This window comes from Seriola lalandi, unplaced genomic scaffold (assembly GCF_002814215.2).
Source record: "Seriola lalandi dorsalis isolate HSWRI2012SDOR001 ecotype SW California unplaced genomic scaffold, Sedor1 jcf7180002054182, whole genome shotgun sequence".
Lineage (NCBI taxonomy): Eukaryota > Metazoa > Chordata > Actinopteri > Carangiformes > Carangidae > Seriola > Seriola lalandi.
Genome location: NW_019524735.1, coordinates 1,321,622 through 1,346,542, shown reverse-complemented (window position 1 = coordinate 1,346,542; position 24,921 = coordinate 1,321,622). Strand labels below are relative to the sequence as shown.

Sequence of the window (24,921 nt, the reverse complement as noted above, 5' to 3'; positions counted from 1 at the left end):
ATTTCTACCTCAAGGCCTGTACCTGGAAGTTAGTAGTGAGGAAGTGTTGCGGTATTTCATGCTCTGAATGGCTTCATTGGTTTGTATGATCACATTTGTGTTTACATGGGTGCAGCCTTCGATGGAACTGCCTTTATTTGCATGTCGAGCTGAATGGCTGTGTGCACATTTGCTCACATGTGGAAAGCATATTGTCTTGAAGAGGTGGCAGAAAAGGAAGTGAGAAGTAGGGCTTGACTTAGGCCAGTCCACATGCCTTGTGCTGGCATGCAGAAAGGGATGATGTGGCTGAGTCTCCCATGGAAATTTTAACTCAGACTTTTAATGTCTGGAAAAGAGCTTGTGTGTTTTTTGTGTGTGGATTTCTCTCCCCTAAAGTTTAAAGAAATAATTGCCATATGTAATGTCAACCACTGGCTTTGTGTGTTTTGTATAACTATACATTTTTTTTTTATCATGATTACCACATTTCATTAATAGGGTGATGAGATGGTTTTTCATATTATTATTTAGTAATCCCAGGGATGTGTCGCCCTCTGCCTGAAGCAGCATCAGCAGAAATAGGATAACATGGAGCCCTGCAAGCTCTGGTTTGTTTTCCCAGCCATTTTTTTTCCCAAGACTGCCACATAATGAAACATAGCCTGTGGACTGCTACCGCCCAGTGCTTGTTGCAATGAGTGAATCATATGCACGGTTTTACTCTGTCTCTAGTAGGACATTGTTAGATAATTGTGTGTGTTCAATTTTTAAAAGCACATATTCTCACTGGCTCTTTAAATTTGATTAAGATTGTCATAAGATTGTTGATTCAAGGCTGTCCCTACAGTGTATGAGCATATCTCTCTGCCTGAAGAACTACAGCCACATGCATTTAGAGTTTAAATGCTTTGTGTGTTACTTTTTTATCTGCACCACTACAGCATTTTTTCCCCTATTTTGTGTTGTACATTTTAATCATTGATGGCTTTTTGTTTTCTTCTCTTTGCGTGGAAACTCCTGAGCGACTGGAAATTTCAGAGCTGCAGTAGAAGTGCTTATCTAGGAACAGTTTCACCTCTGGAAACTACTCTGAATTACTAGCTTAGAAAGAGCTTTGTCACTGATCTCGGACCATTATTCTCATATTTGTTAGCGTAGCCTGGGGCAGATTTTTTTTTTTGGGCTGAGCCATGTTGGTGCAACTGGCTGCTCCATCTGAGTGGTTTGATAGCTAAACCCAAACAGAGGCAGATGATGTTTGGTCGCTAACCTATAACTTTGATGATCACAAATCAGACACCAGAGTTAACTTATGTTTCTTATTTATGCATTGAACCTGATGGCCGTGTGTGTGTGTGTGTGTGTGTGTGTGTGTGTGTGTGTGTGTGTGTGTGTGTGTGTGTGTTGATTTTTAAACAAAATGTAGATGTAAAAACAAACATAGAGGACTCTTGATATTGCAGATAAATGTACTGGTACACCAGTGTGTGAGTCATTCAGGTAAACCTCTGTATGGTTGTCCGATTTGACGACACTTAGTTTGTAATGATATAAATTTACTGATATGATTTTCTCGTGTGTATGTGGATCTGTAAGATTTTTTTTTTTCTATCAGCGCCAGGTATTAAATATGCAAGTTAGGCAAAACTGATACTTTTTTTTTATTTTTCATTTTTTTATCCTTCAATGGTTTCTCAATTGATTTTCCAAAAAAATGATCATATCACAAAAATGAGATATATCATCATAAAGGATTTTATATATATATCGTTCACTCCTAACACCTCCGTGTCTCTGAATGCAATTGCCCCTAATATCTTGGCACGGCCCCTCTTTCCACTAGGATAGCTGGTAGACACCACAGCAGATATACAAACTTGGAGCAATTGCTGCTCACACAATTGCTAATTTAATCTTTATTCCTTATTCCTTCAATCAGTTGTGCTCTATTTACCAGTTGAATTTGCAGTTTTATTTTATGCATCGCTGATTTTTTTTTTTTTTTTTTGATTACTATACCTGGTTCTTTTGTCACTCTGGTGTTTCAGTAGAGGACTCTGAGCATGCCTGTCTTCCGATTTTCTTTGTTTTTTCCTTCATTTGTTCTCCTATTGGACTAGCCTGCCCCACATGTACCAGCCCTCCACTCCCTGCTCCTTTCCGTCATAGTGTTAAGCCCTAGTACTGATTGAAAATAAGGCTCACTATGTGACTCTGTACTTGGGATGGATTTTTTTTCCTCTCCCTTCCTTCACTTTTTGTTGAGAACTTGTTTGGCCACATACCTAAAATAGCTCTCTGACGTGTACAGTCCTGTTAAGGAATGTTACTGTGGCTGTCCAGAGTTCTCTGCGGCAGGAAGTTATGCAAACGTGCATTGCTGAGTACAGAGCCTTGTGATTAGGGTCCTGAAGGACTCAGTTCTTCAGCGTTTTTTTTTTTCCATTGCAGGCTGGCTGGAGTCTGTGTGGCCAACAAGGCCCCTTTTTTCTCTCAGCCTTAGGTCTGTCTTGTGTAAATGCTCCCTCCTGAAAGTTGATGAGCAAATGATGACTGTAGGCTCTGCCATGTGCGCTGATCACAGCCTATCCTCTCCTTAATTTCCCACATTCTGTCTCTGTGAATGCCTACGTTGCTTTTGTTCTTCCCACCAGCCATTCTTCACCTCCCATTTTTACTTTCTCCCCTCCCACCTGCTTTTTTCCCTGCTTCCACCCATCCCGCAGGGCGTCTACTGCTTTTATGTCTCATAGAGGGGTGGGGTGGGGAGTGTGGGGGGCATTGCCCTGACCTCTTCTGCTGAGCAGAAGCAACAGAGTTACTTAAGAGGATTCCTTGCCTTGTCTGAGCTGCTGATTCACCATGTGTCATCATTGTTTTGCTCAGAAATGCAAAAAGAAATCTGTCATCATTTCATAGAAGACCACTCACAATGTGGGAATGACAAGATTCTTGCTATGATAGTGAGTGCAGAGATTATGTAGCCAATGTCAAAAGGTAACATTAACATGTAACAGTAACATTTGTGAGCAACTAATGTTTGCCCCTGGTATTTGAATAAATAAAATGCAGGTTAGCTGACCTCTGACTGTGTCAGAAAATGCTAATTTATAACATCTGGCTCACCCCTGCTAGAGGGAATGCACAACAGTATTTTGCGTTCAAGTGTTTGTGTGCCCATCTTGTTTCAGCCATTCTGGATTATAGACGATTAGATTAAATCCCGCCAGTGGCACTTATGCTCCTGCTGAGGCTGAGGCAAGATTGCCTATACTGTATGTTTGTTTACAGCTCTTGAAATTCCAGTCTTGTAGCTGTCGCATCATAATTTGAAATGGGTATTTATGCACGGTCCTTTTCAAGTCTATTTAATGACAGCATCATTTTTCACCCTGTTATAGCAACGTATAGGAACAATACTATTCGAGTTGTCATGAAAGGGATTCTAATGAGGGTCAGGAGCTGGTGAGGTGGGAGTAACTTCAGTGGGTGTTGCAGCCCTGTATTGTAAAGTACACAGTCGGCCTTACTGTATGGTTATTGTAAGGCACCACCCTGTTGCCTCAGTCATCAAAAGCTACTTAGTTCCTCCAGTTGCTTTTATTAGAAACTTGGTGATCAGGGTGGGAAATTCAGCCTCTGGTCACTCAACCAGTAGGACTGGTGGTTGTTTAAAATCTTCTGAAGCGCCCTCCTGTTCACATTGTCCATGCTACTTTACTGGCCTCATAGTTTTCTAGTAGTATAGCTGATGAGTGCATTTCTGATCAGCAGCTGACTCAAACACCCCGGACGTATCAGCCTTTCTCAGCATGCATATGCTCACGTGAACTTTGAACTACATGGCTATCAATAACCTAACAAAAGAACCAGATATGCTTTGCTTAGTTCTTTTGTTTTGTTACAGTAAATGATGCCACAGCCTCTAATAGAAACACACATGAACGCTTGAGTTATCAGCATGAATTTAAGAAAAAATCTGCCGACACCTAAATAGGTTTACAACAATTTGATTTTAATTTAAATTGATCTTAGTATTGCCCATCGCAGGCATCATGCAAGACATAATTCAAAGCTCCTTTTCATAAACAAGCATCCTTTGATTTCCCTCCCTGGATCTCTTATTAATCACTTAAAAAAAAAAACAGTTAATGCCTATAGTAGGACTGAAATCTGGTTATTTGTAACAAACTTAAACCCTTCTAGATTTTATTAATGTAATTCAGGCTGGAAGCCCACTGCTTGGTCTGCGCAGAAGTCTCAGCTCAAAGCTGCTCAACAGAGACCAGTAGCCCGACAGGACACTATGCTTGCATTTTCCATGTTGTTCGGGATGTTGTTGGAGTAGTAAACACTGTGTGGATGTGTTTGCCTCCTTGTTAACCCTTCTCCTCTCCCCTCAGGATGGCTTGGATGCGCTGGTGTACGACCTTGACTTCCCTGCCCTGAGGAAAAACAAGAGCATTGACAACTTTTTGAATAGATGTAAGTAGATCGCATCGTGCTTTTCTCCTTATGTCCTGCTTTAATGCTGATCTCTCCGTGTCTTTCACTTTAACCATTTGTGTTTACAGACCCTTGTTACATGTGGGTACAAGCCTAGGCTCAGAAAAGAAAACTGTTTTTGGGTCACGGCCTTTATGTAGGCTTGGACACAATAGGTGTCTGCTGTTTAGTGTCCCCAACAAAGGGGCTTTCATAAATGGCTGGTGACCCACATGATGCTGATCGTGATGGCTTCTCTTTTTCTCAGTGTGCTCAAATTAGGGAATCCCCATAACTATGTTGCAGGCAAAACAAAAAAGTATCAATCGAAGGCTGAGAGTGAGGCTAAACCTTTCCTTAACAGATCTGGTGTAACTGCCCAATTCTCATTTACATTTCAAGGAAATGGCAGCTATCATGTTACAGTGTTTATTGCGGGACTTGTTCTTGTAAATCCAGGAATGTCTGAGGTGGGGGCAAAGAACCACTGTTATATCTCAGGGATATACGTGTTTAATTTCCTGAATTATCCATAGACAAACATATAATTTAGCAAAACACCAATAACCAAACATATGCTTACTCTCCTTGCCTCCTTTGGTTCTATCTCTTGTTATAACCCAAAGATATTCTCCCTCTCACGTTCTCCCTGGCAGGTTTTGCAGCCTTCTGTATCACTTTTCATTTTCCTTGGTTTGTCTTCATAGTCCGCCTGCAAAGAAACACTCCTCACAGATCTATTCAGAAAGATGAATATTTATGTGCAGTAAGGATCAGGTAGTGATTTCTCACATGGGGAAATGATTGGCACTCTGTATGCTGTGGAAGTGCACAGCTTTTTGTACGGGCCTTTCTCACTGTCCCCACAACAGCAGATATGCATTAAGCCTATTAAAACCCTGCGCTTTTTTACTAGCAACGCATAGAATAAATTAATTTGATATAAGTTGATATGGTCACCAAACCAGCGATTACAACCTGCCTTGTAAGATGTAGTTGCGAGAAAATTGTCAAGTTGTGTCTGAGCAGGACTTTTATTGGTTTGAGGAAAACTAGAATTCAGTGCTCCATATTTGCATATCAATCCAAGCTACTGTAAACCCTTGGGCAAAAACTGCCATTAGGTATCTCCTCAATTACGCTTGGTACTGTACTTTTGTGTATAACACCCAAGAGTTGGATATGCAATGATGGATATGGATGGACTAATGGACTGGCTGTCTTGTGAGACACTGGCCCTCAGTTGCATGCATTGCCTGAAGGGCTCTTTACTCAGAACTCTCTCCTCCATGTATTGTGCTTTGCACCCTGATCGTATCAGCTGATTGCTCCACTGTATATATGCTGGGACCTACTGGAAATAATCCTCCTCCACACACAGCAACATGAAATGCTATTTGTACCATTTCTAAACATGGTTCATAAGTCTTTTTGGTCCTCTGGGATTTTTCCAGTAAGGATCGTGATCCCGGGAACCACTGCACAGAGTGGAAATGACTCACTCTCAAATGTTCTTATTCTAATAGCTCAGGGCTTACTTTTTTATTTTTAGATCGATTGAACTTGGATGCCCCTGCAACCCCCTTTTCCATGCATTCCCGTGCCAGTTGTGACCCATGTGAATTGAAAATTATCCCCCTAGTCCAGCTATGACCAAATTTGGCTGAACAGTGAAAGCTATCTCCCCTAGGGGAACTAATGTTGTTACATCAGCAAGAGGTCTGTTCTGTTTGCCAACACACTGCATGTTCCTATGAAAGTCGTCCTCTGTTTTATGTAGATATTAAATGACACCTAATGATGCGAGATGATAAAATCAAGGCGGAACTGAGTGGGAGGGTGATCTTGCATACAAAATGTAACCACTAGAATCTGCATTGTAATAACACAAATGACAAAATAGAACCCATCATCTGCAAGCTCTCTCAGGCACCTTATGCTGTATTAAGTTGACGTCACTGATCTAGCCAACTGTAACTTTGGCTGTGATGCTTCGGTGCACAAGGCTCAGGATAAGACTCCTCTTAAAGGTCAAAAGGCAGTGACTTAAGCAGAGCATAGATCCCTGCATTGATTCTATTTACTGTAACATCTGTCTTTGCTTGTTTTGCTTATTTTTCCAGACAAGGAAACCATTAGTAAAATCCGTGATCTACGCATGAAAGCAGAAGACTATGAGGTGGTTAAAGTTATTGGGAGGGGTGCATTTGGAGAGGTGCAGTTGGTAAGAGTGTTTTTTGTTTCTTTTTTCTTTTTTTTTGGTAAATAACACTGTCTACAAACCTCTACTATAGTCAGTATTTATTTATTGGTTCAAAAATAATATATAATTTCTTATGCACTGCTTTAAAACAACATGTGAGATCTTGAGTAAGTCTGACTTGATTGTCACCTCATCATCTTTTCCAGGTAAGACATAGAGCCACATGTAAAGTATACGCCATGAAGCTGCTCAGCAAGTTTGAGATGATCAAGAGGTCGGACTCTGCTTTCTTCTGGGAGGAGAGGGACATCATGGCTTTTGCCAACAGCTCATGGGTGGTGCAGGTGAGATGTGATAAGAATATTTAACCTAGTTTATAGTTTTATATTAAATCCAGCCTCATGTGAGTCTGAACCTAATTAGTCACTTTTCTTTGATATTTGTTATTTTTCACCAATCATTTCTCACTTTCTTTGTTTGTTCCGCAGCTCTTTTTCGCTTTCCAAGATGATCGCTACCTCTATATGGTGATGGAATACATGCCTGGGGGTGACTTGGTTAACTTGATGAGCAACTATGACGTCCCAGAGAAGTGGGCCCGCTTTTACACAGCTGAGGTGGTGCTGGCTCTGGATGGGATCCACTCCATGGGCTTCATTCACAGGTAGAAGAATACTTCTAGCTTCTCCTTGTTGTGTTTGTTGGTCTTGGTTTTGAAATTGGCTCCAGTCAAACACACAGATGTGATACATTTCTAATGGAACTGTTGTTTCTTACCTCTGTGAGGCACTCCTTAAGTTTTTATTCTGTTTGGAACAGCCCCTGAAGCCTCGTACAAAGGGAATGTGTAAAATCATTTAGCTTTTATGGTCCTTGACGACTGTGAGATATGCTGGAGGCTCCGGAAGGTGTGGTGGCAACCTATGATCTAAGGGAACCATTGTAATAAGCAGGAAGTAGTCCAGGGACAGAGGCACTGTTTTTAGCATGAATGCTAGCTGCTAGTGTTCTAACTATAGGTCTCATGGTACATTACTACTTGTTTTCACAACTGCGACTCATTTACTTGGGCGCAAAATTCCCTCTGAATTTATGCTATAAACCAAAAAATAACACTTTTCTTCTTCTCTACCTGAATCTGTGAGAGGCTTTTGAATGAACTGTTCTCTCATTCCTGTTGTTTTCTTTCAGCAATGATTTAAAGGAGATTTAAACTGTCTATTAGAGTTGTTTTCATTCAGTTTCATTCCACGATGGTGGTCGTGGATCTGTTGTATCTCTTGGAGAACTAGGGGCATTAATCTCTGGACTAGGTGGCACCACATTTATATGATATTATGTCTCTACACAACAGCCATAAAATATTTTTCCCCCCTTTTATTAAATGGTTACTGATATTATTCTGCACAATAAGCTCTGTGCACAGCTGCCGTGGTGGAAAGATTCACACTTTGACAGTTGTATTAAACAGTTCTCTGCTGTTTTCCCATTAGCTTGCTGAAAGTTGTAGCGAAAGGAAATTTCAAGAGCACATAAATTCTGCTCCCTCAGTTCCCAGCTCCCTTCATACCTCATTACATCTGACCTATCGCTGCAGTGGACTGTAGCACCTTCAGACAGCTCTGATTTGGAGAGCTGTTTTCCCAAATGCTCTAACCTTAACTGCACACAAACACTCCTGCAAAGTGCTTCAGTTCTTGATATATGCTTGAGTTTGATGTATTGTGTATATGTGTTTGATATGATGCATATTTTTTACTTTTTGCAGGGACGTGAAACCTGATAACATGTTGCTAGACAAGGCAGGCCATTTAAAACTGGCAGATTTTGGGACCTGCATGAAAATGAACAAGGTATCACAATATCATCAGTATAAGTTTGCTTTATGATTAACATCTCTCCAGTTATTTTGATTGACTCCTTATTCCAGCAGAATATTTTTAATGTTTTTTTCCCTCCCCTCAGGATGGTATGGTACGATGCGACACAGCAGTGGGAACTCCGGACTACATTTCACCTGAGGTACTGAAATCCCAAGGAGGAGATGGCTATTATGGCAGAGAGTGTGACTGGTGGTCAGTGGGAGTGTTCCTGTACGAAATGCTAGTTGGTGAGTTTCTGAAAAAGTCAACAATTTGGGGTTAATTTTATAATTTTACCAATTATAAGTTTACTAATAATGTGGAGTATATGCTCTTTTTTATAAATCATAACAAAAACCCTTGATCATTTTTACCTTTTACTTACAATATAAAATATAAAAATGATTTATTTTTATTGTCTTGATTAAATTTCCTGTGGACACATCAGTAACCACCGACTCTTGTTGGTCTTGTGTTGTGCACAGGCGACACTCCTTTCTATGCAGACTCACTGGTGGGGACCTATAGCAAAATTATGAACCACAAGAACGCCCTGACCTTCCCTGAAGACAGCGACATCTCCAACGATGCCAAGAATCTCATCTGTGCTTTCCTGACTGACAGGTTAGAGAACCACAGAATAAGTGCTGGATCATTGAAGAGGGTCCTTATCTGTAGAGCCTGTCTTTGTTTAGGTGCTAAGTGTTTTCTGGTGTAGAGGAGCCTCTGTGGAAAGAATCCTGATAGAAATGTTCATACTACCAAAGAAGCTGTGCCTTTTTGTGTCAAGAAGAGATATCCCTGCTTTCTTCTACTACTATTTTTAAAATCACTCTCTCTCTCACACACACACACACACACACACACACACACACACACACACGCACACGGATGAAAGTTCTCCGCCGCGGTGCTGGGGCTGTTAAGATAAGATAATAGATCAAAAATAGATAATTATATGTCTACTGCATATTCACATAGCGAGAATATGGCTGCATATGTATGTGTACAGACATAAGGAATCCTATATTTTGTATTAATAAAGTAGACCTGCTTTATTCATAAAAACCTTTGTTTACACGCTGGCTCAGCGAAGTGTGCACGTGGCTGTGCTACTTTTAAAAGCACTTTTTGCTTTCATATCATGGTTGCGATCTTTTGGACTAATTTGGCAATCATTTAACAGTAGGCCTATCAGGCCACATCCGCTGTTTAGAGACCGACAGAGGAACAAGTGTTGAAAAGTTTGAAAGATATGCATATCGGATATTGTTTATGGCTTTGGTTTATGACTTGGATACAATTACCAGACTGCGGTCTCTGACTGAGGAAAGGGTGAGTTCGGCCATTTGAACCTTTCAAGTCAACTGTCAAGATTCACATTTAGAATTTATTAGATTTGGTTTTCTTGTCTTTCTGGAACGCTACAGCCGTCATCTGTCTGGCTTGTAGCCTACAGCTCGCTAGGCTATGTTTTTAGCATCATATGACCAAAGTATCTCTAATTTCGGGCACAGAAATTGTCCTGGATTTAAACTCTGCACATAGAACTGTTGAAATTATAAAGTATCAAACTAAGCCTGTTCTCTCTGACCTCTACAGGGAAGTCCGGCTTGGCCGTAACGGTGTTGATGAGATCAAGAGGCATCCTTTCTTCAAGAACGACCAGTGGACATGGGATAACATCAGAGAAAGTGAGAACATTTTTCACCGCTAAGGCCACCGATTACTTTCACACCTCCCATGTCTGCTCCCTGTTATTTCAATCATGCAGCCTGCGTTCATGTTTTCCATTTGACCTACTACAGACAGTTGCAGGAAATTCTTGTAGACGAGCCATTCATTCAGCATCCTATCCAAGACTAAACGTGATTCCTGCTCAGAGTAATAATTGGCAGCGCAGCGTTTTTGAGGCCAACAACAGGGGAAGCAGTTCAATGCAAATGTTAATGCGCTGGGATTGACATTGGAGCAGAGAGAGATTAGAAATGTAGAGCTAAATCCAGTAGCTAGAGTCAGTCCTTTAGTGGCTTTATATTTAATACTTCACTAGGCTGAAGTCAGCACTTTGGTGTTGGCCACCCCTGTCGTTCCACTGGCTGATCAGCTCTGCTAGCTGGCTGGTTTCCCTTGTTTTAAAGAGAGTTTCAAAAGAGATCTGTGATCCAGCAAAACTCTGCAGAGAAAACTGAAACATTGGTTTCTGTCTTTTATCTGTCCCAGATAATCTAACTCAAAATGCAGCAATGATGGATACAAAAAAAAAGATTTCTACTTATCTATTTACAGTGATAGTGGTGGGAGGGAGAAAAAAAGTCAATGTCAAAAATATGTAATAAACCTGAGCATTTTCAAGGCCTAATGTGATCATACAAGTTAAGGGTATACTTGTATCTATCATTGCAGTTTGATTGAATGATGAAGAATGAACATTAACTGATCTTACTTAAATTATAGGCTTATTTTACTGCTGTGATCACTGATGTGAACTTTAACAGCATCAGAGAACATTAATAACATAGATTTCAGTGCCGTTCAGAGATGGTCCGCGTATTTGAAGAGCTTCAGTTGTTTTGAATCTTTATTTTGAGGCTTTTGCATCATGTACTGTACCTTTAACACACAGAACAAACTGTACTGAACTGTGAAGGCCCTATTTTTTCCTGTATCATCATGAATCTTCCATCTCCTTGTGCCACGTGCAGCGGCTGCTCCAGTAGTGCCTGAGCTGAGCAGTGACATTGACACCAGTAACTTTGACGACATTGAGGAGGATCGGGGAGAGGAGGAGACCTTTCCCATACCAAAGGCCTTTGTGGGCAACCAGCTCCCCTTCGTGGGCTTCACTTACTACAGCAATCAGCAGTAAGTCTGCCAGATACTGCTGCACACCATGTCCAGGCCTATACTTTGTAATTTATTGAAGAAATAGTGGCAGTTTTAAGTTTTTTTGTGGAGAAGAGGTTTTAATTTATTTGTTGTAGTTATAAAAAAAAAAGTGTTCTTCTTCCAGCCTTTTGCGCGGCTCCACCACCACAAAGACCAGTGACAAACGTAGCAGCTCCACGAAGGAAGACAAGAGTCATGTGAGTAGAAGACCACAGTTTTTAAGAAAAAGTATTCTTAAGAAGAAGTAGACTATTTACCAATTTTCCATCTTGATCATGCATTCAAATGGTCTGTTTCTGTGTAGCTGGAAAACCTGCAGAAACGAATCTACCATCTGGAGGAGCAGCTCCACGGTGAGATGCAGCTGAAGGATGAGTTGGAGCAGAAATGCAGGTATGCAACCGGGTCATTTATTCATACACAAAAAGGTTTACTTAGTCAAACTAAAGACCTGATGCAAATTCTTTGGTTTCTGAGACAGGTTGATAAACAAGGGTGTTATAGGGAGATGGGAAGGAGCATTGAGGCTTAATGAGAACCTGTATAAAAAGTAAAATTGTGATATCTGTAAAATACAAAAAGGGCCACAGATAAATTGTCATCACTATTTTATTATAGAGAGGAAACCAGACTTTCATGTACCCTCCACAGTACTTGTTTTAAGAGACATTCAATGTTGTTAAGTATTTTTTTCTCAAACTCTTCTTCTAGGACGTCAAACACCAAGATCGACAAGATCATGAAAGAACTGGATGAAGAGGTGAAATTCTAACACCTTTTTTTTTTTTTTTTCTCTCAATTTTTAAATTTTAATTTCATGATAGTAGCAGCTTTGCAATTATATCCATATAAAGAAAACGTACACTGAAGCTACAGCTTTAATGTTTTGGTAAATTGAGTAGATGACTGTTTACAATCAGAGGCTAAGGATTAAGGATTGGTTTGTGCCTGCCACATGATAGCTACTTTGTTGTTCCTTGCCACAGGCAAACCTTAGGAAGAGTGCAGAGGCCAGTGTGTCTCTGCTGGAGAAGGACAAGATCATGCTGCAGCACAGATTCACCGAGTACCAAAGAAAAGCTGACCAAGAGGCGGAGAAGAGACGCAATTTGGAGAATGAGGGTAAAGTTTGATCATAGTTTAATTACATGGTAATGCATTCATCCTCTCAGTGTCATTTGATCTGGCCAAGACGGATGTCCCAAATGGATTACTTGGTATCCTGGTGTGAACCCCCCCCCACTTTGCTCGCTGCTAGCTACAGATCTAGTTAAGTGCTAAACCATGCACATGTCTCTCTGAATTTCACATTGACTTTCTACAGTAGATAGCACTAAGTGGATTAACAAGGTGGGAGCTACTAAAATTGAAGACGTGATATACTGTGCACACAATTTAACATCATTTTAATCAGGAATTTGCAGTTGTTATTTTGTTTGGCTTTGAAATAGGACTGTAAATGAAGCCCTGTCTAATTCATTTCCTGTCTGATTATTTCTAGTGTCAACTTTAAAGGAGCAGCTTGAAGATATGAGGAAGATCAGCCAGAACTCGCAGGCCTCCAATGACAAGATTGCCCAGTTGCAGAATCAGGTACAGAACACATGCACATGGAGGGTTTTCCCTGCCATTATAAGTCTTCACTGCAGATCCTAGACATTTTTGCAAAGGGCCTAAACCCAATGAACGGAAATAACTATGCTCACAGTTCTCAACTGCTCTGGACAGAAAGGATTGGCCCCTAATATGGCGCTAAGTATGTATGTTTGTTTCTGAAACTTTCGTTCAAACAAACTGGGGTTTGTTTAATATATCAGGACTAGATGTGTTCAGTCATTACAGCAGATATTCTTTTTAGAACGGAGAGAGAACCAGTGTAACTATGGTCTCTCTCAGAGCATTATGGGTTAGTGAGTTTTCCAGTCTGACTATAGTGAATCTTTCTGGGTCAATCAACCTTTAAAAGTGTTTTGTTAGTCCAATTTAACTCGCAGGAGTCTCCGGTGGCCGATGTAACATGTTGTAACAGAGGAAATAAATTCATGATGAGTGAGAACGAGTTCTTAGCTTCTCCTCTTCACTGCAGAACTGAGCCAAGGAGAAAATCTGTCCAACAGCCAAGAATTACGTCAGTCACAGATGATGAACTCAAAAAGACTGAAGTCTGAAAAATGTTAATGTCAGTGAAAATAATTAGGCGAGAGGAATGAGAGGGAGAGGAGAATAGACTCGCTACAGTAACTCAGTCAGCTGACTTGTGGCCACAGGGAAAGTGAGCTGCCTGCAGACGTCCAACCGAACAAATATTTTGGGAAACAGCCAAATGCTGTTACGCTGTCAGATGGCTATGGATGGATGAGAAAATTGGAGTTTGTATCCATTCAGTACAAGTCTTTTCTGCCAGTGCTATTAACTGTGGCGCACACTGCGATCACTCACAAAAATATTGAAGGATTACTCAAGGACCTAGTGCTCACTTCATCAGTGAGCATATTTATTTCACTGTTCTTCTTGCTTAATGTCTGAGTGTACTGTGAAAAACAACCAGTGTTGTGTCTTTATAAATATTTTAATGATAATGGTCCAAAATGATGAGATATTATATTTTTACAATGCATGATATCCAAACGCCCCGACAGCGCTTTGGCTCTCCAGAAACCTTTGGTAAACCCTGACGTGCACAGACGCAGACAATGCATTTGGCTTCATCCCTTCTCAACCTCTCTATTATGATTGGCAGCTGGAGGAGGCCAATGACCTGCTGCGTGCAGAGTCGGACACGGCAGCAAGACTGAGGAAGAGCCACACAGAGATGGCAAAGTCAATGAGCCAGTTGGAGAGTTTGAACCGTGAGCTGCAGGAGAGGAGCCGCGCAGCCGACGGTGAGAAGGCCCAGCTGGAGAAGGACCTTCTGCTCGTTCAGAGCACCCTGGACTCGGAGAGGAGGAACTACAGCCAGGGATCAGAGGAGATCAGGGAGCTGCAAGGTGACCCACTGACACACAAATGATGACACTGACACATGCAAATCAAATCACTTCAAAACACTTCCAAAAAAAAACACGCTTAACCAGTTTTATGTTGTAAAATCTGATTTTGATGTTTATCACAACAGAGTAAAAAGCTGACTTTAAAGACAAAGCCATGCAGGGGTGTATAAAATACAAACTCTATGTGGTTCCAAATCACTCTTGAAGACTAATAATCTCACTCTCATTCAGACATGTGAGACAGCCGCATAAATAGAAGCACTGACAGCAGCCAAATCCATCTCTGGCTTATCCCTCAGCTGTTTATCTTTTAATGGGAAACAAGATTTGAAAGTTATTTGGGGTGGAGGGATACTGAACTCATTTTAAGTCAAACTGTATGTCAAAGAAATATGACACAGACTGAAACTATGAAATATGGCTTTAAAAAAAACAAACAAATTTTTTCCACTGAAAATACCAACTTGTCATAAACCATGATTCTGACTGTTTGTCTTTATCTTTTGATTCTCAGCGAGGATGGCAGGGCTGCAAGAGGATAACAAAAACTTGAAGCTCAGCCTCTCCAAAGTGGAGGCAGAACGTAAACAAGCCCAGGAGAGGAGCAATAACCTGGAGAAGGTATACACAAGAAGCAGCAGTAGTAGGATTCATGCAATTTTAAGAATTGCTGTTATTTTAAATGAGACAAATGCAGAGTGGTGTGTTCAGATTGCTTCATGTTTGCCTGGTTGTGACCCCCCCCCCCACAACAGGAAAAGAACAACCTGGAGATAGACCTGAACTACAAACTGAAGACCTTACAGCAGCGTCTGGAGCAGGAACAGACTGAGCACAGGGTGACGCGGGCACAGCTCACTGACAAATACGAGTCTATTGAAGAAGCCAAATCAGCTGCCATGAATGGTATGCCAGTCCTATGTCAGAGCATGCCCTACTCATTCTTTTTCACCATGCTTTGATCCCTTTTCTCTTTCTCTCTACAATCCTACTTTGCCTTCTCTCTCTTTCTTAATTTTTATTGCCTTTCCACCGTTATTTAACTTCTTCCTCACTCCATCACCTTCTTCCTGCTTTGTCTTTTCTTTTCTACAATCTGATCAGACTCAGCGCCTGGGGCTGTTTGGGTGGGAGGAATTCAAGGAGTGTCAGTCAGCCAGTCAGCGTGTCAGGGCATTGCCTCATTGCATATTAAAGCTGGACTCTAAAGCAGTTTTTGCAGTAGAATGATGATCTGTCCAGGTGATTTCCTGCCTTTCACATAGTGTATACTGCAAGAGACTCCAGCTTCTTCTCGTCAAATTTCTTCCATGCTGATGTTCTTCCATCCTTGTCCATGTTTACAAGTTCTGAATATTTTAAAAGGTTCAAATCACACTGTTAGTTTACAGAACACAAGGTTCTTTTGAAACAAACGGAGCTCAGAACATGTGGCTGGTAAAAGAAAATAAAGAGAAAATCAGTTAGAAAATGTGCTTTAGCTGCTGATAATCAGATTTTGTGTTAATCCAATTGTCACATTTATTCAAAGTGATACTCAGAGATTGATAAAAGATCAGAACACACAGTGTTCTTCTATATACTCATTGAACATGGAAGGGAACTTACAGATTTGGTAGATATTGGACAGATGCAATGGTCAGGGGGATTCAGGATTACCAAGCATCCAGAGCATTTAAATTATAATACAAGATGTTCAGTTTGCTTGATATTGTGTCAGGTGGCAGTAGGACAGAGTTGACTGTTAGTCTTTCATTTTGTTTCTCCAGCTGTTCAGCAGAAGATGTCTGAGGAGAATGGAGCGAGGATGAGAGCTGAGAGCCGGGTAGTGGAGGTGGAGAAGCAGTGCTCAATGCTAGAGTTTGACCTCAAGCAGTCTGTGCAGAAGATGGAGCAACTGATGAAGCAAAAGGAAAGGCTGGAGGATGAGGTAAGTGATCCCTCTCACCTTTATAATATTCAGTTATATCAAAGAAAAGATGCTTGTGTATGGCATGTGTGCGAAACCTCACCTCTCTTATGTCTTCCTCCTCCTCCTCCAGGTGAAGAATCTGCGGATACAGGGCGAGCAGGAGTCGAGCAAGCGTGTCCTGGCTCAGAATGACTTGAAGAGCCGCACGCAGGAGGTGGACCGTCTTAGATGTTCGGAGAAGCAGCTCAAACAGGAGATCAACACAGCACTAGAGAGTAAACGCTCGCTGGAGTTCCAGCTGGCACAGCTGACCAAGTAAGTGGTCTTTCTGCATGTTAAAAAAAAAAAAAATATATATATATATATTGTTCATCCACTTCTTACATTGCACCAGACATAGTCTAGTTTAATGTGCATAAAATAACCCTTCTAGGTTTTCTAGGAAAATAGGAACATTTGAGGTTACCTGTGATATTGTGCCAGTTGTTATTATTACTCTCAAACAAACTGGCAGCAACTCCAGCCAGGAGATCTACTTTTCTGTTATTGTTGCACTGCCCAGTAATGCTCTTTGGAAGTCGGGGCGTAAATTGCTCTACAATTGACTGCTATTTTCAAATAGGTGCTATTATTCCAGCTTAGGGGGTGACTATGCCAAAGCTGTTCTGTGACCGTGTTTACACCACAGGATTAGGGTTTACTCTGAGTCCAGCTCCATCCACTCTGTGGCTAATCCTCTGGCGAGCAGAGCAGCCAGTGCTGCTGGGTTGTGCTTTTAGTTGCACTCACAACAGCGGCTGACTTTTTAGAGTCTGGCTTTGTTTGCCTGGCTAAAGAGTGTTGCATAGAAACACGTGAGAGTGTAAAGTTAGTCAGATGCATGGATTTAATGAAGTTACCTCATGTTTTTTTCTGATGATTTGTTACCAGACAATACAGAGGCAACGAGGGACAGATGAGGGAACTTCAGGACCAGCTTGAGGCCGAACAGTATTTTTCTGTAAGTACAAGTCTCTCAGTCCCCCACTGCCTTTGCCCACTTTATTCAGTGTAAATGCTGTGGTCTAAATGAACCTGTCTGTCCTCCCTCAGACGCTTTACAAAACTCAGGTCAAGGAGCTAAAAGAGGAGATTGAGGAAAGGAACCGGCAGGTACAAGAGGCTAATAAAAAGGTGCATGAGTTGTGCAGTGAAAGGTAAGAAACTGAATTCTCTTCATGCACACTGCAGCCATGCGACTAATAGATTTAACCATCCAAATATTCATAATTGACCAGCTAATGTTTTAATGCTCTGTTGTTTGTTTAAATTTTTGTTGTTGTCTGATGTCCGACGACGAGGATTTTATTTAACTAACGTATAAAATTTGTTTCGTCCTGGACAAAGGGACTCCCTGTCTGCCCAGCTTGATCTGACGGTGACCAAGGCCGAGTCAGAGCAGCTTGCTCGGGCGCTTCAGGAGGAACAGTACTTTGAGCTCAGCCAGGAGAACAAGAAGGCGGTGACTAGACATAAGCAGGAGATCGGGGAAAAGGAGGCTACCATTGCACGAGTGAGGAAAACCTTAAGTGTCTCTCCAACTTATTATGCCCCTCCACCATGACAACGTTTTGCAGATACAAGATACAATATTAATCAGTTTTTTAATCAGGAAAATAAATAAATTTCACATTTCTGTGCAGCTTGAAGAATCCAATAAAACTCTGACCAAAGATGTGGAGAACCTCAGCAAAGAGAAGTCTGATTTGAATGAGAAGCTTCATATTCAGGATGAAGGTACCACACCTTTGTTGGCCTTTATGTTTCCCTGCTATATTGTAACTCTGCTATTGTACGAGCTTGACTGTCTTTTCCTTGACAGAGTATGCAGCTCAGAAGGAGGAGATTGCAAATACAATCAAGGCCACCTATGAGAAGGTCCTCAACACTGAGCGCACACTGAAGACTCAGGTAAAGATGGACCTTTTCAGTCCAGACGGTGAACACTGGTAATGCATGTGAGGAATGGTGGCTGATCTATCTCCCTCGATCTGTCAGGCGGTGAACAAGCTGGCAGAGATCATGAACCGCAAGGACATGAAGCTGGACCAGAAGAAGAAGGGCAGCACTGCCGATCTCCGGAAGAAGGAGAAGGAGAACCGCAAGCTTCAGCTAGATCTTAACCAGGAGAAGGAGAAGTTTAACCACATGGCCATCAAGTATCAGAAGGAGTTGAGCGAGATGCAAGCGGTAAGTCGCCTCAGGGTGCTGGAGGCTAGAATAATTATGTAGGACCCCCCCCCGCGCCCCCTGATTTTAACCAAAATCTCTTCACTTTCCCGGCAAAAGCAACTGGCAGAAGAATGCACATATCGCAACGAGCTGCAGATGCAGCTGGACAGCAAGGAGAGCGACATCGAGCAGCTTCGAGAGAAACTGAACGACCTGCAACAGCGCATGGATAACTCAAGTGTCACCAGTTTGCAGACGGATGAGACAGACAGCAACATCGCAGGTAAGGTCACCACCACGGACACCGCTGCTTCCACTAACACAAATCTCAACCACAGGATTCCTCCGCAGCTAAAAAGTCTTGGAAATGAATTTTAGTAGTATCTTCACAGTTAGGAAATGGCCATACTTTTATATTCCTCTTCGTATATTGCTGTAATGTAGTGTGTTAGGATTTCTTTTATTACCTCTTTGAGAGATGCTACCTTTTTGGTGCTTTTGACATTTAATTATTACTTCAGGTAAAACCCTTTGTCCTTGTTGAAATCAGTGCGTTTCCCAGTTCTCTTACTTTGTGTGCAGTGTGTAATTTAAGCCTTTAGGGAGTTGAACCTTTTTTTCTACATATTTAGAACATAGTAAGAGGTTGTAAGACACTGTTCAACAGTTGCCTTTGGTTTTAGGTATGGTACTTTTAGGTAGAAAACCAAGGCAATCATAGCTTTATTAAAGTCCAGCTGCTGTACTTCCCACCATATGTTGAGTAACAGTTGTTCAAAATGAGTGATAAACTCATCTTTTCTAACATGAATACGAATGTGCCTCGTTCTAGGTCTGTTTTCATGTATTGCTGGTGTCTGTGGTTAAACCATTCTCTCTTTATTTCCCTCATGTCCAGTTGGTTCTCCTTGCTCTTCTTATGTTTGTAACTTCTATTCCTTTCCCTCTGTGAGTAACTGAGTGGACGAGCCCCCTCTTGCCTGGCCTGCGTTGCAGCTGCTGTGTGTTTTGTCCTTTTGCCCCTAATTTTCTTAAGTGTTCTTTTGCCAGAGGTGACACAGCCATCTCTGTTGGGGGAATTCATGCAACACTTTTGAAAGACGCCTTATTGAGTGGGAACTAAAATGACATTTATAGATAGTCAGAAACAGTCTGAGCAACAAAATTCATTGACTAACATTAACAGGATGTTAAATGTCAATGCTGCCAGTGACTTTGCTTAATGTCACATGGTCTGCCCTAACGGTAAAATGACCACATGAGAACAGAGTTTACTGACTACACCCTGTGTAAGGTTTACCGCATCACTCTCAGCACCTTTCAAAATGTGTCTTGAAACTGAAAAGGCTTTTTTTTAATTCATAGCACTGTGTGCTTCAAACACTTAACACTATTGGTTTTTTTTTGTTTTGTTTTGTTTTATTGTGTCGGCATGTTCACCTAGAAGTACTGCTCGTTTTGGACACTCACAATGGCACATTTAGCAGACAAGCCCCTCTTAGTTCACTGTCCTGTTTAGCTTGTGTTATTTCAGCTGCATGCACTTAGAATCATAATTTGACCACAGAATAATGTTTACATATGTTTGTTTCTATTAAAGGAGTGAGTGATCAAGCTAATTGGATGAAAATAAACACTAATTCCTGCTGCAAAACTGTTATTATAGAGCTATTAACATTAATAAATTATCAAACGCCCATGCTCTGTTAACAAGCTGTAGGACGGACTTAACTATGAAATATTTTCCTCCTGCATGGCGAATGTGTAACAGCAGCAGCATGGGATCTCTAAACTCATCCCTTGTCACCTACTCCAGTGCAGTTACCTTAATGCTGGCAGAACTCCTTGAGGGGTTCATCTAGTGTTATGAAACAATTATGACCTTTGTGATTTGACTTTTTTTTTTTTTTTCCCCCCCAGTTGAGTTTGGATTTAATCACTTCATGGTTACACACATACACTCCATTGATGTGTTTTTTGACTGGGCTACTTTTCAGAATCCAGATTGGAGGGCTGGCTGTCCATTCCTAATCGTGCTAATATCAAGCGATACGGCTGGAAGAAGCAGGTGTGTTGTGTTTCTTTGGAATTTCCTCTGTTCACCAGAATTTTGTTAAACTTTGTTATGCTGCCCCTCGGACAATATCTGCCTTCCTTTCATTGTCTATTTAATATTTGCAGTATGTGGTGGTGAGCAGTAAAAAGATTCTGTTCTACAATGACGAGCAGGATAAGGAACAGTCCAACCCCTCAATGGTACTAGATATCGAGTAAGTATTTTTTGTCCTGACCTTTGCTCCTTTTGACTGTCATAATTTTCAAGAAAAGCGTAATCTACAGAGGTGATGTTACAGATCATTAGTGCTGACAGATTTAATGATATTTAATTGTTAATTCTGTATCTTCTTGTGCAGCAAACTATTTCATGTGAGACCAGTCACTCAAGGAGACGTGTACCGGGCTGAGACAGAAGAGATTCCAAGGATATTCCAGGTAGGAGGCTCTTTCCTGTCCTGGGGTTGTCTCTAGATTTTTAAAATTTGCCCTCCAACCCTGTCTCCTCTTCTGCATTTACTTCTGATGTCAAGTTATTTTTCTGACGAGACGCTCCTTTTCTCCGTCTGTATTCAGATTCTGTATGCCAACGAGGGGGAGTGCAGGAAGGAGGCGGACATGGAGACGGTCCCTCAGGGCGACAAGACCAACTGTCTCCCACACAAAGGCCACGAGTTCATCCCCACGTTATATCACTTCCCTTCAAACTGTGAGGCCTGCGCCAAGCCTCTGTGGCACGTCTTCAAGCCGCCTCCAGCTCTGGAGTGTCGCCGCTGCCACGTCAAGTGCCACAAGGACCACCTCGACAAAAAGGAGGATGTTATTGCTCCTTGCAAAGGTAACCTGACCACAGTCTTGTTCTTGTTAGTCTAAGCTGTGATGATTTATAGCATATATTACACCTACAGTTGATATTTTAGCCCTAATCTTGACATGACTGTTAAAATGTTGGTGGGATTCAGAATGACTCTTGAGGAGTTTGAGTTACACAGGTTATTTGCCGCTTTTATAACTTAATATTACATAAACATTGGAGATGAAAAATCTTATTTTATGTCGTAAGATGTATTCAGCTGCGACTTAATGTCCTTAATGGTGCCTAAAATTCTTTTAATTTGGTTTTGAGGAGGATGTTTTCAGCAAAATTTAACCATGAAGTAGAAGTTTAATGAATGTTCGATAAGTGTATCAACAGAAAATTAATCTGCAATAATCTTGATAAGACCTCAGTCATTTCATTAAGTGTTTGCTGATTTTTTTTTTTTGTCTTCTATGATAGTAAAATGAATCTTTTTGGGTTTCAAACTCGTGGTTCCACTAAGAAAGCAATTGAAATATATCATTTGGGCTTGGTAAAATTGTGATGGCGATTTTTCACAATTTCTGACAATTAATAGATCAAACAAACAATCGATTAATCAAGAAAATAACAGGCTGATTAATTGATAATGAAAAGAATCCTCAGTTGCATCTTTAAAATCTTGAGATGTCATGTTTGTCAGATTATCATCTTGATCAGCATCATTTTATGCCATCCCCTACAGTAAATTACGATGTAACCTCTGCCCGGGACATGCTCCTGCTGGCCCTGACCCAAGATGAACAGAAGAAATGGATTGGTCACCTTGGAAAGAAAATTCCCAAGACCCCACCATCTACATTTTCAAGAGCCTCTCCTCGTTCTATGTCCACTCGCTCTGGGCCAAACCAGTCCTTCCGCAGGAACCCTAAAAGCAATACAGGAAAGCTGAGGTAACTATACATTTTGGGACTAATTTCTGTGCTTTTGAGCTGTTCATGTGTTTTACTCTGGTTGCGTATAAATACGTTTTCTTTTTTTCAGTCACTAATATTCAAATAGCTATGGCGAACTGCATGGCCTACAATAAGGCACTGTAATATTATTTTAGGCAGTAAGTGAGGGTGTGTGCTCCAGTCAAAAGTCTTATTTTATCCCATCTGGTGGGCTAAGATGTGGTCAAGTCAGTCACATGACCTGCTGTTTGTCTCCTGTGTTGTAGCAGAGCGCAGTCCAGCCTCCAAGCAGCAGACACAACATCCAGCACTTGTTGACAGGAACTTCTTCAGAAGTGTTAATGTGTTTTTTTGTTTTTTTGTTTTTTTTTTTAGACTTTTGTCTACAGCTTTAAACTTGTCTATTTATTAATTGTGTTACTGGGTGCTTCTAACACGAGACACTTCCTGGTTGGTTGGTTGGTTGGTTGTTTGACTCCTGGGCTCTTTCCAGTTGACACTTGGGATTCTCGTTTTTCTAATTGGCACTAATGTGTTGTTGGGCTCAGTAACTAACTTACTATACAACTCTTGTTAGAATGGTCCACATTAAGGATTTTACAATACGCGTCAAACATGATGCAAAGGTCTTAATGGTGTTGCAGTGTCTGTAAGCAAGCTTTTCTGTTGTGCGTTGACTTAAATTGGGTTTACTAACCATGGTAAAGATACTATCTTTCTTTTACTGGACATTTGTCTCTATTCTTTCTTTCAGCTAACCATCTGAACCGTTCCTCATCTTCAAACACGGAGAAACCTGTATTACATAGAAAATTCAATTTAAAAAAAAAAAAAAAAAAAAAAATATATCAATAAATAACCAGCGCTGGACACATGTCAGACACAAGGCATCATGGACATTAAGAGGCCTGAACTCCCCCTCCCCCCTCCGCTGCCTTTCTTCAAGAGAAAAAAACCATCATCCAACTCAACAAACTTGCAGCTCTCCATGTCTACCAGAAGATGGCACACTTGTCTTGAACTAAACATGGACAGTGCAGCGCTATAGAGGGACTCATGTCATGGAGCCATTCTGTGTTTCATATTATATGACAGTTCTGATGGAAACGGCAAGGTAAAAGGGGGTTTTGCTGGGACTCCTGCAAGTATGTGTTCAGTTTAAGGTACTGTCATACAGGGATTTCAGATCTGCAGTGAGTGGTTGTGTCTCAGGGGTGGAAAATGAATATCTGTTTTGTAATTTCTTTCCCCACCTTGACAGATACTCAAGCTAGATGCAAACATAATTCTGTTTCCAGCTACAAAAAAAAGACTGATGCCTTCATCTAATGTTCTGGCCTTTTTGCCTTTATTCTTATCACTCTGCAAGTCACTTATCAGGTTTTGGACAGAGTATTGGGACACAAGTATTAGATGTTTTGAGTATTGAGTGAGGAGCATGCAAGATCATCACAAGTCTATGCATTATTTTTATTATTATAATTATTTTTATTGCTCCAAGCCATAAGGAATATTCCATTGTAATGGCATATAGGAGTCCTAAAACTTAATTGATTTTTTTTTTTCTGTTTATTTGGTACATTGTAATATTGTTTCTTGTATTGTTTATTTTTTTGTAATGTATTGCCTTACATTGATTCATAGATAAATGGTTCAAAAGGAAAACATTAAGTTAACAAAATGTAAAACTGCACTGTTTGAATTGTAAATTATTTGTAGAAGACTAAACAGGTGTAGCATTTGGCCCACCTAGTGCCTTAACGTTTGGATATTGATTTTACTGCCATATCTGTTTGTTTGTTTTTTTTTTTTTCTCCAAAACAAGACAAATCTTAACTCTTCCATCATTTATTTTTTAAGAAATCGCCACACATTTGTGGTTTTATCGGAACTTACTCTCTCTGGTTTGAGTATATAAAATATATATATTAGATTACCTCTTTATGGACACATTGCAATAGAGTTAGCGTGTCAAAACGAAGTCCCCAGACTCGGTTCATATCGTATGACAAATTTTGGGATGGTGTACTTTAAGTGAGCCTACCTGTGTCAATGATTGTCCTTGTTAACACTCACAAGTTGTGTCTCTAACAAGGTAATGTCCCGTTAATGCAGACCCCCCTACAGTGTATATAATAAGAGAGACATAAGGATTATGGAATACCTCCGCAATCTTTTCATTTGTAACTTTTTGTTCAGTTAAAAAAAGAAAAAAAGCACTGGAACTATGATCTACTCTTGTCTTGGATAATTTGCATGGTTAATTGCATTGGAGTCCGCACTGATGGATATGTCAATAAACATATCTTTATCATTCATTGTATACTAGTTTTCACTGCCGATACTAATCATTGGTTTCATATTTTATAATCAGGCCATACATGGAACCATCCCAAAACTAGATTACTATTGAAGCAAAGTGGGCAACTGTCCTCAGGGCTCTGAAAGCTCCAGATTTAACTATGCCAACTGGTTTGTATTAATGTAATTGAGAATTAGGGATATGTAGTGCAGAAGAACAATATCTGACTTGAAGGGCCTTAAGATGGGTTCGGTTTTATTTTCTAATCTTGAGGC

General features: G+C 40.8%; 1 protein-coding gene across 3 annotated transcripts in view; it reads left to right on the top strand.

Annotated features, from left to right (window-relative positions):
• The window catches only part of rock1 (Rho-associated, coiled-coil containing protein kinase 1), a 30,858-nt gene extending 6,196 nt beyond the window's left edge, over nucleotides 1-24,662 (top strand). Inside the window, exons 2-33 of one of the 3 annotated variants that reach the window (XM_087173350.1) lie at nucleotides 4,386-4,467; nucleotides 6,591-6,691; nucleotides 6,877-7,014; nucleotides 7,159-7,334; nucleotides 8,439-8,523; nucleotides 8,636-8,780; nucleotides 9,018-9,156; nucleotides 10,135-10,226; nucleotides 11,238-11,397; nucleotides 11,546-11,618; nucleotides 11,726-11,814; nucleotides 12,133-12,181; nucleotides 12,408-12,543; nucleotides 12,923-13,014; nucleotides 14,162-14,408; nucleotides 14,926-15,032; nucleotides 15,167-15,317; nucleotides 16,181-16,341; nucleotides 16,454-16,638; nucleotides 17,254-17,323; nucleotides 17,416-17,519; nucleotides 17,710-17,875; nucleotides 18,006-18,099; nucleotides 18,185-18,273; nucleotides 18,361-18,552; nucleotides 18,652-18,817; nucleotides 20,532-20,602; nucleotides 20,716-20,804; nucleotides 20,949-21,027; nucleotides 21,166-21,427; nucleotides 22,134-22,341; nucleotides 22,614-24,662. In XM_087173350.1, the coding sequence (XP_087029476.1) occupies nucleotides 4,386-4,467; nucleotides 6,591-6,691; nucleotides 6,877-7,014; nucleotides 7,159-7,334; nucleotides 8,439-8,523; nucleotides 8,636-8,780; nucleotides 9,018-9,156; nucleotides 10,135-10,226; nucleotides 11,238-11,397; nucleotides 11,546-11,618; nucleotides 11,726-11,814; nucleotides 12,133-12,181; nucleotides 12,408-12,543; nucleotides 12,923-13,014; nucleotides 14,162-14,408; nucleotides 14,926-15,032; nucleotides 15,167-15,317; nucleotides 16,181-16,341; nucleotides 16,454-16,638; nucleotides 17,254-17,323; nucleotides 17,416-17,519; nucleotides 17,710-17,875; nucleotides 18,006-18,099; nucleotides 18,185-18,273; nucleotides 18,361-18,552; nucleotides 18,652-18,817; nucleotides 20,532-20,602; nucleotides 20,716-20,804; nucleotides 20,949-21,027; nucleotides 21,166-21,427; nucleotides 22,134-22,341; nucleotides 22,614-22,662 (4,047 nt within the window). In that variant the 3' untranslated portion in view covers nucleotides 22,663-24,662. Of the gene's footprint in view, nucleotides 1-4,385; nucleotides 4,468-6,590; nucleotides 6,692-6,876; nucleotides 7,015-7,158; nucleotides 7,335-8,438; nucleotides 8,524-8,635; nucleotides 8,781-9,017; nucleotides 9,157-10,134; nucleotides 10,227-11,237; nucleotides 11,398-11,545; nucleotides 11,619-11,725; nucleotides 11,815-12,132; nucleotides 12,182-12,407; nucleotides 12,544-12,922; nucleotides 13,015-14,161; nucleotides 14,409-14,925; nucleotides 15,033-15,166; nucleotides 15,318-16,180; nucleotides 16,342-16,453; nucleotides 16,639-17,253; nucleotides 17,324-17,415; nucleotides 17,520-17,709; nucleotides 17,876-18,005; nucleotides 18,100-18,184; nucleotides 18,274-18,360; nucleotides 18,553-18,651; nucleotides 18,818-20,531; nucleotides 20,603-20,715; nucleotides 20,805-20,948; nucleotides 21,028-21,165; nucleotides 21,428-22,133; nucleotides 22,342-22,610 lie in introns of all 3 variants that reach the window. The other 2 variants (XM_023403772.2, XM_023403773.2) reach the window with 2 other exon arrangements.
• Nucleotides 24,663-24,921: the final 259 nt, after the last annotated feature.